General features: G+C 38.5%; 2 protein-coding genes across 4 annotated transcripts; both read left to right on the forward strand.

Annotated features, from left to right (window-relative positions):
- Positions 1-510: 510 nt before the first annotated feature.
- On the forward strand, positions 511-6,032 carry LOC110383751 (pancreatic triacylglycerol lipase). Of its 3 annotated transcripts, none has more exons than XM_021344617.3 (5): positions 511-668; positions 1,149-1,335; positions 1,480-1,877; positions 2,059-2,398; positions 2,595-2,712. In XM_021344617.3, the coding sequence occupies exons 1-5, from the start codon at positions 602-604 to the stop codon at positions 2,647-2,649; spliced, it is 1,047 nt and encodes a 348-aa protein (XP_021200292.3). In that variant the 5' UTR covers positions 511-601; the 3' UTR covers positions 2,650-2,712. The 3 variants fall into 3 exon arrangements, with proteins under 3 accessions (XP_021200292.3, XP_021200293.2, XP_021200294.3); XM_021344618.3 differs by lacking the exons at positions 1,149-1,335; positions 1,480-1,877; positions 2,059-2,398; positions 2,595-2,712 and adding exons at positions 3,896-4,082; positions 4,202-4,599; positions 5,294-5,630; positions 5,917-6,032 and having other exon boundaries at positions 596-668; XM_021344619.3 differs by lacking the exons at positions 511-668; positions 1,149-1,335; positions 1,480-1,877; positions 2,059-2,398; positions 2,595-2,712 and adding exons at positions 3,522-3,675; positions 3,896-4,082; positions 4,202-4,599; positions 5,294-5,630; positions 5,917-6,032.
- A 2,876-nt stretch (positions 6,033-8,908) lies between these two features.
- On the forward strand, positions 8,909-11,717 carry LOC110383752 (pancreatic triacylglycerol lipase). Its single transcript, XM_021344620.3, has 5 exons — positions 8,909-9,060; positions 9,491-9,677; positions 9,768-10,165; positions 11,028-11,364; positions 11,621-11,717. Exons 1-5 carry the CDS (start codon positions 9,018-9,020, stop codon positions 11,670-11,672), a joined length of 1,017 nt encoding a protein of 338 aa, XP_021200295.3. The 5' UTR covers positions 8,909-9,017; the 3' UTR covers positions 11,673-11,717.
- The last annotated feature ends 656 nt before the right edge of the window (positions 11,718-12,373 follow it).

Below are 12,373 nucleotides of genomic sequence, written 5' to 3' on the forward strand. Positions count from 1 at the left end.
ACTCAAGGAGCTGTTATTGCTACTGTGGATGATATTCTAAAAATATCCAACAGGATAAATAAAAATTTAATTGATAAGTAATCAATCATTTTTTGCAACATGTTTTTTTATGTTTATCGTAATTAAGTATTATCATCTTTAAGGAAGATATTGTGTAGGTACTTAACACTACACTACTAACACCTTAATTCCTGTAGCGCGGGATAATTTTGATCTTCTGTCCATAAGTGTCCGCAGGCTCGATAGCACTATGTTAAAGTTTGCGCCGAAACAATACCACCAGTGCGCCGTTTACATGTAGTGTACTGCTGAGAGAGAAATCAAAAGTAAAAAATCGATCAAAACCTTTCTTACACAAATAACTTTATCAGTGGCACCACACAACCACCATGTTGCAGCAGTAACAGTTGGTACGCTGGCTCCTACTGTTATCCAGGAGATAGGAAAATGTCAAGAAGTTGCTGTGAGCTATGTAAGTAGATTGAAGAAGTAACAATGGAGGGCTTTTATTAATAAAATGAAAATAAATACCAGTATGCTACCCCCGCGAGCAGTTTAGTGTTGAGATAAAGAAGTATCTATAAGTACTTGATTTTGAAGTATGTTGATTAATGGTTCCAAAACCGTGGTCATGAAGACTCTGGTATTGTTAGCTGCTTGCACAGCATGTAAGTAACTCTGTTGGTTAATTTTTAAAAGATATTAACTTTCCTTCCCTCTTGGTTTGCCCACAAGGCTTTCTCAAGGTAGATGATTCTCCGAAAGAGTTTTGGTAGGCCCTTTACAGAAGAAGCCCTTTAATAAGTTTTTATTTTAGTATTCACATAGCGCAACTGTTGTGATTGGGGTCTCGGGTTCTATTTTTCTTTCATGAGTACAGAAGTTATGATTGAAACACCCGTTTTCTCCGATGAGCGCGTTAATGTCGGTTATACGCCTCATCTCTCTCTGGTTGTTTCGGATTGCCGTCTTAGCAAAGAGAGAGAGAATAAAGAGTTCTTGCAAATGCTTGTGCACTATACGTTGTCCTACGCAGCTGGCTGATTTCCTTAAAAGAAAGCAACAGAAGTAGCTGACAAATGTACTGGACGACATTGTTATTATTTGATGCCACTACATTTCATTATGGAACTGATTCTTATGTTTAGTATGCGCTGGGAGCGCCATCCCCCTGGTCCCTGGAGACAATACCCACTATGTGGAGGGGGAGAGTCGCTACATCTGGATGCCTGATGGTGAAGGAGTACCACACTTAGTGGACCTGCACGAACCTGTGGATGAAGCAGATGTTGACCCCCGAAATGGTGCTAACAACCAGTACTGGTTATTTACTAGGTAATTATTTTTTTCGGCTACTACACTAAAGTTTACGGATGGGAATCTTATCCTAATAAAAGCTTAAAATGCGAACATTTCTATGTAGGTTTTTTTAACAATGGATCGGATGTCAGATTTTATTTGATAACTTTCTTTCTACAGGCAAAACCCTAATAATGCTCAAGTAATCGTTAATGGTAACGTTAACTCTATCCGGAACTCCAATTACCGAGCAAACCGCGGGCTTGTGGTGCTCGTACACGGATGGAGAGGCAACGGAAACTCTGCGATGAACCCGCTTATTCGGTCTGCATTCCTCGATACTCAGGATGTTAATGTTATCGTTGTGGACTGGCGTGGTGTTGCTGGTAACTTAAACTACAGTGCGGCTGCTAGAGGTGTCCCTAGTGTCGGCCAGTTCCTCGGTAACTTCCTCGTGTGGCTGATCAACAACGGAGGCGGCAACTGGAACAATGTCCACTTGATTGGCTTCAGTTTGGGAGCTCACGTCGTTGGTAACGCTGGAAGAACCGCTGGTCGCCGTCCCCGCCGTATCACAGGTATACACTGTTATCACCACTAACATATTTGGTTTTAGAACACTATTGGGCATCCTGCTGTAAAGCAAATATGGTATAATATATTACCTAGCAATTTTTTTTCTCTGCGTGCGTTAAACGTAATATTTATAGTTTTACAAAGATTATGGTTACGCATTTTAATAAAAGAAATCTTTTCAAGGTTTGGATCCTGCTGGGCCTGAATGGGGTGGAAATTCAAATGCTTTGAGAAGCAATGATGGTGTTTACGTCGAAGCGATTCACACTAATGGGGGCCGCCTCGGTATCTTTGATCGAGTTGCTAGGGCTGACTTCTACCCCAACGGAGGCAGGACTCAGCCTGGATGCGGGGTAAATCATGACTGCTCACACGGCAGAGCACCTGATTTGTTTGCGTCCAGTGTACGCAATAACCGGTTTATTGGAAGACACTGCAACAATGACTGGAATTTACTTGCGGCAAACAGGTGCAGTGGAAGTAGTTTGAACATGGGCAACGGTGTTTTTGCGAAAAACGGCGCGTAAGTGTATTTATTTTTGTCAAAAGATTAAAAAAGCTATATTATTTATGAATGAGGAGTTTAAAATAGGTCGAGAGGAAACACGGTTACTATTAACGTTTATACGATTTACGTTTTAAATATTGTTTTAATGAGAAAAGTAGAGGTGCCTAATTTGTTGATGTTATTAAATGTCGGTATTCTCTTTTTATTGCAGAGAAGGATTCTACGGTCTTGTCACCAACGCCAACTGGCCTTTCCACCAAAATTAAATTAATAATCATTTTGTACATGGCTGCTTTACGGAAACGTTTTAATAAAATATTGATATATAATGTTTCTATTTATTTAATTTACCACTAGCAAAAGTGAAACCTCAGTCCTAAATATAGGCACTCTATGATTGAAAACAAAAACACAAGTTCAAAAATGTAATAGAGCATTGAATTTCCAAAAAAAAAGGCAACCCGAAGTTCTTTGCTTACCACATTTAACGAAACATAGTTATGCAAATGCATACAAGTATGAGTTATGCACATGCATAGTATAAAAAGGGGAAGTAAATTATCTTCAACTATCAACGTGTTTCAGAAAACTGAACGCAATGATGAAAATGAGACTTATTGTTGCTACCGAGAAAGATTCAAACGTGTAGAAAGGCTTATAGAAATATTAAAGGAATTTAAAATGTAATCGATCATAATCCGCGGTCTTTTTTATCGCAACAATGATTATCATCTTACCTAGGAAGATATTATGTAGTTAACACTACAGTGCTCGCGTCACAATTTCTGTAGGCCCTGTACTATAATATACTCTTTTATCCTTTTTATTACAGCATCAGCTTAATTTTTATTACACATATCCAGTGCAGCTTGATAGCCCTTTTGTCTTATCACGTAGACTGTGCACCAATATTATTTTAGCACTGGCAAACAATGTCATCAACATCCTACGGAGAGACGAAAAATAAAAAAAAAACCATTGCACCAAATGGAGAGTAGTTAGTCCAAGCTGGTGTTGTGTGGAAAACAAGCTGCCACCAAACTTGGTTTGCATGGTGCCAGATTTAAGTTGTCAATCATTTATGTGTTAGAAATGACGCAATGTTTTTTTCAACAAATAAACAAATGTATAACATATTTATCATCCATTCGAGCCATGCATTCTTACCCATACGAGCAGTGTAGTGTTGAGATAAAGAAGGATCTATAAGTACTGATTTTGAAGCATATCAATTAATGATTCCGAAGCCGTAGTCATGAAGTTTCTGGTACTGATAGCTGCTTGCACAGCATGCATGTTTCAGCTTCAGTCACTTGAACTTTAGAAAAATTTCTGTAACTTCAAAATTCATACATATGAATGTATCATGTAAAGCACAAATTTTTACGATAAGTTTATACAGCTTTGTCTTGGCTGTATTTCTTTTCCATCCACCAAAGCGATATGTTACGATAGGTATTATTAAGCCAAGCAAAAAAAATATATTTTTACCAATATTCCTATATTTTTTAGTATGCGCTGGTAGCGCCATCCCCCTGGTCCCTATGGACAATAGCCACTATGTGGAGGGGGAGAGTCGCTACATCTGGATGCCTGACGGTGAAGGAGTACCGCACTTAGTGGACCTGCACGAACCTGCCGACGAAGCACTCCTCGCATCACGAAATGGCGCCAACAACCAATACTGGCTATTTACCAGGTATATTATTATTCAGAAATTATATTTAAGTATACTTATGGGAATTTTTGTAATAATAAAGTTTAAAAAAAGCACACTTAACTAGATATCAGATTTTATTTTAAAACTTTTTTTCACAGACAAAACCCTAATAATCCTCAAGTAATCGTCAATGGTAACGTTAATACTATACGGAGCTCCAACTACCAAGCCAACCGTGGGCTTGTAGTGCTCGTACACGGATGGAGGGGCAGTGGCAACTCTGCGATGAACCCGCTTATTCGGTCTGCGTTCCTCGATACTCAGGATGTCAATGTCATCGTTGTGGACTGGCATGCTCTCGCTGGCAACTTGAACTACTTATCTGTTGTCAGAGGTGTCCCCAGTGTCGGCCAGTTCCTCGGTAACTTCCTCGTGTGGTTGATCAACAACGGAGGCGGCAACTGGAACAATGTCCATTTGATTGGCTTCAGTTTGGGAGCTCACGTCGTCGGTAACGCTGGACGCACCGCTGGTCGTCGCCCCGGCCGCATCACAGGTATATTCTACAGCACTAATGTATTCAGATGTATATACAGGGTTACTGGTAAGTAGACCGCATCCTTTCAGGAGGTGATAGTATAGGTCAATACGGACAAATTTGACCATGGGATACACTGGGCAAAAGTTAACCCGTTTGAAGATAATCGAATTTCAAGATCTTTTCTTTACAAGTCATCTAGGTACACGTATAAATTTTTATTATTAGTTAAAAGTCTCGTTTTTGCGGATTTTGTGTGTTTTGTGCCTTTTTGGATAGCTATAATAAATGTAGATGTTTTTTAAGTATTCTGCACAAAAAAATGAAGAGTAATATTTTTGAGAAAATAGCTACTGAAAAAGTAATTGCTGTTCGCTATAATTTCCTCTGTGATTTGTACAGTTTTATGGTTTGTTATTATGAAGTGATTCATCTTCTATCCAAAAACAGAAAAAAATCCACAAAAACGAGACTTTTGACTAACAATGAAAATTAATACGTGTACCTAGATGACTGATCTTGAAATTCGATTATCTCGAAACGGGTTAACTTTTGCCCAGTATATGCCATGGTCAAATTTGTCCGTATTGACCTATACTACCACCTCCTGAAAGGATGCGGTCTACTTACCAGTAACCCTGTATTATTGTAAATTAATGTGTTGCATAAAAAAGATTTAATTAATTTTATAAATAAAATATCGTTATTCAAGGTTTGGATCCTGCTGGACCTGACTTTGGTGGAAACCCAGATGCTTTGAACAGCAACGATGGTGTTTACGTTGAAGCGATTCACACTAATGGGGGACGCCTCGGTATCTTTGACCGAGTTGCTAGGGCTGACTTCTACCCCAACGGCGGCAGGACTCAGCCTGGATGCTCAGTTAACCATGACTGCTCACACGGCAGAGCACCTGAACTGTTTGCATCCAGCGTACGCAATAACCGGTTTGTTGGAAGACAGTGCGGCAATTGGGATCAAGTAGCTTCAAACAGCTGCAGTGGAAATGCATTGAACATGGGCAACGGTGTTTTTTCGAAAAGCGGCGCGTATGTATATTTCTCTCTAATATCAAATGTGTTTTGGTGTTTTATGTATTTTACAAAGCAGCCCGAAGCCTGGAAGTTGGTGATTGATACACTCGTGCATCGAAGTGCACATAAATGTAGGTCCTGCGACTGATCTCTCTCTAGTCGTATCGGATTGCCGTCCCATTGGGCTATGAGAGTGAAGGAACAGAGATGCAATATGTCCTGCGTAGTTGGCTGATCTCGTTACATGAGAACAGCCAACTACTATCATGTATTTTACTAAAATGTTGATCTTTTTTTTCAGAAACGGATTCTACGGTCTTGTAACTAGCGAAAACTGGCCTTACTATCTATAATTATTATTTAATAAATTATTATTGGATATAATTTCTGTTTGAATTAAAAATTGTCAGCCATGGATATGTTTGTTTCATTAACCACTTTTATATCAGTATCATTTTTTTCACATTCATCTTTTAATTGGTAAAAATACCCAAAAAATTAATCTGACCATCCTGCGAGCACTAGCTTCGTACGTATCTGTATGTAACAATAAAATTCTAGAGACATGTTGTATCCCTATTATAATTTATTCATTACTATACCTACTTTTATACCTAAAAGCATAGTTTAGATTATTATTGTGTAATGAAAAAAACAACTTCCGATAATCTGAATATCGTATACTTAATCTGTACGCAGGCATGTGCCAGAGTTTACCTACGTTATTTTATCTATAACGTAATCGTAATCACCTATTTCTTATTGAGAATAGACTGTAAAGTATCCATCTATACTAATATTATAAAGCTGAATAGTTTGTTTGTTTGAACGCGCTAATCTCAGGAACTACTGGTCCGATTTGAAAATTTCTTTCAGTGTTAGATAGCCCATTTATCGAGGAAGAACTTTTTATCCCGGTACGGGAAGTAGTTCCTACGGGATGCGGGTGAAACCGCTGGCAGTGAGAAATAAAGTTAAAGTTTCCAAGTGCATACTGAAACGGCAGCCAACGTGGCACAAGACTGTTAGGAATTACTTACTCTTCAAAATACATTAGCTTTATTATATGACTTGGCATTTGTTTAATTTTGGACATTTTTTTTATTCTCCAATACCATCGCAAAAACAATTACTTAACTTCCTACTAGTAATTAACTACATAATCAAATTTTTATTTTAACAGTTCTTAATCGCAGTAGGTAGGTAATAGTTATGTTATGTGTAACGTCTGTCCAGATCCAACTTTCTAAACTTCATTAGTATTGCCCGGTCATTATTATAATGCTGCGAGAACTTTAGGTAATTGATAATACCTACAGCAGGAAGTTAGATAAGTTATGAAAGACACAAATTGCTGTAAATCCGACCTCCAGTGGTCTAATTTGTCACAATCATCGCCCGAGCCTTTTCCCAACTATGTTGGGGTCAGCTTTCAGTCTTATCGAATACATCTGAGTACCAGTGTTTTATAAGAAGTGACTACCTATCTGACCTCCTCAACCCAGTTACCCGGCAACCCCATAGCCCTTAGTCAGAATGGTGTCAGACTTATGGGTTCTGACTACCCGTAACGACTGCTGAAGATGTTTAATGACAGCCTGGGGCTACAGTTTAATGTGCCCTCCGAAACGCATTCATTGGTGTCCAATATATGTATACTTACGTAGAAAGTACATACAAACTTAGAAAAGTTGCATTTGTACTTGCCTGATCTGGGGCCCGATTCTCCTAATTTTACTTAAGCAACATACGATTCACGTTCCACTGCGATCCAATCCCGACTCGATTTCGATTGAAACATATGAGGTATTCCGCTATTTTTTTTTTAAATAAACGTTTTTATCCTTTTCTGTCATTCAATAATGAATCATTTTGTCTGCAAATGATTAACTATTGCAATATGATTGTAGATGTATAGAGCAAACTACTGTATATACCAAAATCACCAAAATAGCAGACCAATCGCAAACCAATCGAATGTCGTTGGAATACGATTGGTCTTATATTAGTAGCAGAATGTCCGATATGGTTAAAACTGCTATTGCAATCATATTGCGATTCGATTTCTATTCGATTTTGACATTATTAACTTAGGAGAAACGGGCCCCTGGAATCGAAATCCTTATACTTGAGAGGTTGGTTCTTTCCCCACCAGATCACCACGACAATGTATAAAAATAATAAAAAAGGGGAATTTAAACGAGGATCGCTAGCGGGGATCATGCTCAAATGGCTGGCTGCTTTTGATATTCTTTGGCTCAAGCATAGGCCAACCTTTACGAGTAGACTCCACCAATCGCTAGCTAATTTCTAAGTGTTTGCTAATAAATACTTAAATATTATGCTTAAACGAGATACACACGGCGTGCAAAGGTTTGACTGCCCTTTTTTATGATGAGGGCTAAAACGGGAAAAATTAAACTTAAAAAAATATCTGAAAAATCGTATTTATAGGCATTCTGCAGGTCCTTATTTATTGGTAAGTTTTGGCATTCACTTTCACATTTTTGCACATCATGGCACAACTTCCAACATGACCGGCGCTGTCGGTCTCGTATAGGCCTCGTTAGCCATCAGCGCAAGTGCCTGAACCAAATAACCTGACACATCTGTTGTTTTAATTATCCCTCATACATGTTTCAGGACACTGACAAAAGTTTCGCACTCTATTACCAGTAATTATGAACTAATCATGCTATAAATTCAAAACCAATGACAATAAATCATATGTCACTTGTTTTTCAATAATAAAATAGATAAAAATAATGAAGAGGATTAGTGATGCCACACACTTGTGAAAAATCGAATTCTAATGAGATTTTCGGTTGTTTTTTATCGTAATCAATTAAATATTATCTGTTAGTTAAGGAAAAGTATTAGCTATATTTACTTAACCCTACAATACTCATATCTCAATACTGTCTGATGTCCCATTGGTAAAAATCGGTATTGTTCTACGAATACCAAATTTACTGCGAATAACTATGTATAGGGATTTAGGATACGTTATAAGTCACCGAGGAACTTTTTTTTTAATTTTTTTTTAACGACGTCAGCAGCGGTGAGGGAGTGTCAGACTCTTACTGACTAAAAACCGTCGTGTTCCGTCATAGGCCTTTTATGTATAAGGGCCGCGGTATCTCTTTCGAACAACCCGCAGCCAGTCACCGAGGACCTTAAAAAAATATTTTGTCTCAATCTAAAGGAGGGTCTAAGATATCAGGATAACTTTTTCGGGCATTCAAATTATACACAGGTATAGGTTATATGCTACAAAGGTGTGGCAATTTTTTTATTGCTACGTGCGCGTGTTGCACAAAAACCACGCGAGCATTTTAGGGTTGAGATAAGATTTTCTTATAAATACTTTTCCTTAACATTCCTTTTCGTTACAAAGATACCATGGTCACCAAGTTTCTGATAGTCTTAGCAGTTTGGACAGCGCGTGAGTATATTTTGTATTTCTGTTCTAAAATAAGTTTTGGTCGGTGTTCCTGTAAATTCACAAGCTTATACAATTTAAAAGATATCCATTGTTGAACTTGTTAACACTGTATAACTCTTACAAAATACAACGTGTCCATTGCATTTTTTTACTGAATTTTAAGTAGGTACTCTTAAAGGGAACAACTGGCTGGATGCTAGGAGTGAAAGATTTCTCCTGCTTAAATTGCCACCTACACCTGTGTAGCAAAGTTACTAATTATTTATTAATTTCTCATGGAGTCAGTCGCTTTCCGGAGGAACTTCTTGCAGTTCCTCTATAATTTTAGCTTATGCCACCCAGGGTCGGGGGTTAGTGTAACCCATCCCAACACTTTTTCAAATTCTCAAAATCGGTAGTTCCAGAGTGTTTACAAATGTTTTGTGTTTAGTATGCGCTGGTAGCGCCATCCCCCCGGTCCCTCTGGACAATAGCCACTATGTGGAGGGGGAGAGTCGCTACATCTGGATGCCTGATGGTGAAGGAGTGCCACACTTAGTGGACCTTCAGGAACCTGTGGACGAATCACTTATCGACTCACGCAGTGGTGCCAACAACCAGTACTGGCTATTTACCAGGTAGATATTATACTAGTTATTAATTACTAAGAAAGTCATCAACATTTTTATGACCGTCTTTCGAACGTAACCATTACATATTTTTTACAGACAAAACCGTGAAAATCATCAAGTAATTGTTAATGGTAACGTTAACTCTATCCGAAACTCCAACTACCGGGCTAACCGTGGTCTTGTAGTGCTCGTCCACGGATGGAACAGCAATGGAAACTCTGCGATGAACCCACTCATCAGAAGAGCATTCCTGGACACTCAAGACGTTAATGTCATCGTTGTGGACTGGAGAAGGGTTGCTGAGACCCCCAACTACTTGTCTGCTGTCAGAGGTGTCCCCAGTGTCGGCCAGTTCCTCGGTAACTTCCTCGTGTGGCTGATCAACAACGGAGGCGGCAACTGGAACAATGTCCATTTGATTGGCTTCAGTTTGGGAGCTCACGTCGTCGGTAACGCTGGACGCACGGCTGGTCGTCGCCCCGGCCGCATCACAGGTATATCAGCATCACCAACCTACTTGAATTGAGACTCCCATTACACTGGTCAACAAAATTAGACCAACTTCCAGCCATAGAAATGAGACTTCACTTTTTAGGAAGTTTTCAGTGCGCTGAATCCAAATTTGGTTTCAGAATTGTTCTGTTAGCTCGGGATTTTGAGATATTCTAACCTAAATTTTTTTTTTGAAATTAACAAGTTTTTGTCCATATATATTGAGTATTTCCAATTATATGGGATTTTTACTTGTATACTTCAAATTGTAATATCTCAGTGAAAAAAAATGATATTTGAGTAAACTCAACGCCATTTGAAAGAAAAAGACTTGTTCTCTGAGACCCCTGGAATACTTTTTCAGGCTAATAAAAAACACTCGCCGGTCTACATAGGCCTTAAAATGGTTAAAACAGTGTTTTTCGCACTTTTAGGTTAGAATATCTCAAAATCCCGAGCTAACAGAACAATTCTGCGGTCAGATTTAGATTCAGCCGACCGCAATCTTTCAAAAAGTGTAGTCTGGTTTATGTGGCAAAAAACTTGTTGACCAGTGTTATGGTTATAGGCCTAGCCTACACTGAGACAATTAGCATCTTTCGGTCTTCAGAATACAAGGCAAGTTTAGTGTGTAAGGCATACATGCATGCAACATGCCAAAAGTTACCTACAATAACATCGTGCAATATTTCATAAATTGACATTTAGGAGATTAAGAAATGATTTATTAATTAACAAAATTTTTATTGCACAATGTATTTTACCGTTATTTTGCGCAATTATATTTAACGTCTAGGGACGATTAAAGATCGATCAAATATTGAAGATTTTTCTTAAATGTAAATTAAAATATTTTTATTTCAGGTTTGGACCCTGCTGGACCTAACTTTGGTGGAAGCTCAAACGCTTTGAACGGCAACGATGGTGTTTACGTCGAGACAATGCACACTAACGGAGGACGTCTTGGTATCTTTGACCGGATTGCTAACGCGGACTTCTACCCCAACGGAGGCAGAAGCCAGCCTGGATGCTCATCAGTAGACTACAACTGCTCTCACGGCAGAGCATACCATTTGTATGCAGCCAGTGTGCGGTACAACCGCTTCGTCGGACGACTCTGCAACAACCTCTCACAAGCCCAGAACAATCAATGCACTGGCGGCACTCTGAACATGGGCAATGGTGTGTTCAATAAACGCGGGTAAGTTGAATATACCATTTCTTAAATACAATTTGCACATTGTAACTTAGTTTATGCTTGGTTTCTACATTATTATGTGAACAACGTGAAAAAACAAACGCAACCTTGTCACAGAATTAGGTTATCGTCTTCAACATTTTGGACTCATTGAACTCACAGAGGAACTTTAAAACAAACTACATAATTTAGTTTAATTAGAAAGCTATGAATAATTTTCCAAATTAGTAGTAGTAATCCTTGTTTTTTTTTTTTTCAGAAACGGAATCTACGGTCTGCGTACAAATGCCAACTATCCTTTCCACATGTAATTTCATATCGGACTGAATTAATTGAATAAAATATTGACACCGCAATGCTTTCTTTTTATTTCATCAGGAGTTTATCTACGAACTTTTGTAAGACATTTGAAAGTTTTGTAACACTTCTAAGAGCTTGTGATCATAAGGTTAAGCAAACCTTGGCGCGCTCGGTGCGTTAATAGGTGACAAATTGTCATAAAGAATTCTTCCGTGTTTCGGAAGGCACGATAAATTTGTGCGGTTGAATACCAGTGTATAAAAAAGGAGAGAAAAAATATAATTGGCGACAAGAAGATACATGTTATTGCTTTCACCGATTGAGGAGAGACCGATTCCAGAAGTGGGATTGTGAAAACCCTAAAACTCACACATCTAATGATTGTATCTTCGAGCACTATGCGAATAGTCGGGGGTCGTGTGGTCAGAATGCCCACACTTTATTTAAAGACCTATCTAGGTGGCCTTTAGGCTAGCTATTACCCTGGACAAAGGAAAAGCATTGCGATTCAATGCAGCAATGATGCCAGTCTCTTTTGTACGCTCCCAGTCGACAGCAATAGAGATTTTTTTTTAAGGATTTTAGTTTTCATTTTGATTATAAATATTAATACCTAGTGCTTTATATAGTTGTGTAAGCAAAAAGTTAGTTTACAATGAAATTAAGGGCCTTACTACAAAAACTTTAAACCCTGTTTTACACTTGTCTAATA

This window comes from Helicoverpa armigera, chromosome 3 (assembly GCF_030705265.1).
Source record: "Helicoverpa armigera isolate CAAS_96S chromosome 3, ASM3070526v1, whole genome shotgun sequence".
In the NCBI taxonomy this organism is placed as follows: Eukaryota; Metazoa; Arthropoda; class Insecta; order Lepidoptera; family Noctuidae; genus Helicoverpa; species Helicoverpa armigera.

Coding starts and splice junctions, on each gene's coding strand:
- LOC110383751 (XM_021344617.3), top strand. CDS start 602: ATGTTGATTAATGGTTCCAAAACCGTGGTCATGAAGACTCTGGTATTG. Junction 1,878..2,058: donor CCGTCCCCGCCGTATCACAG/GTATACACTGTT, acceptor AATCTTTTCAAG/GTTTGGATCCTGCTGGGCCT. Junction 2,399..2,594: donor GTTTTTGCGAAAAACGGCGC/GTAAGTGTATTT, acceptor TTTTTATTGCAG/AGAAGGATTCTACGGTCTTG.
- LOC110383752 (XM_021344620.3), top strand. CDS start 9,018: ATGGTCACCAAGTTTCTGATAGTCTTAGCAGTTTGGACAGCGC. Junction 9,061..9,490: donor CTTAGCAGTTTGGACAGCGC/GTGAGTATATTT, acceptor TTTTGTGTTTAG/TATGCGCTGGTAGCGCCATC. Junction 9,678..9,767: donor CAGTACTGGCTATTTACCAG/GTAGATATTATA, acceptor TATTTTTTACAG/ACAAAACCGTGAAAATCATC.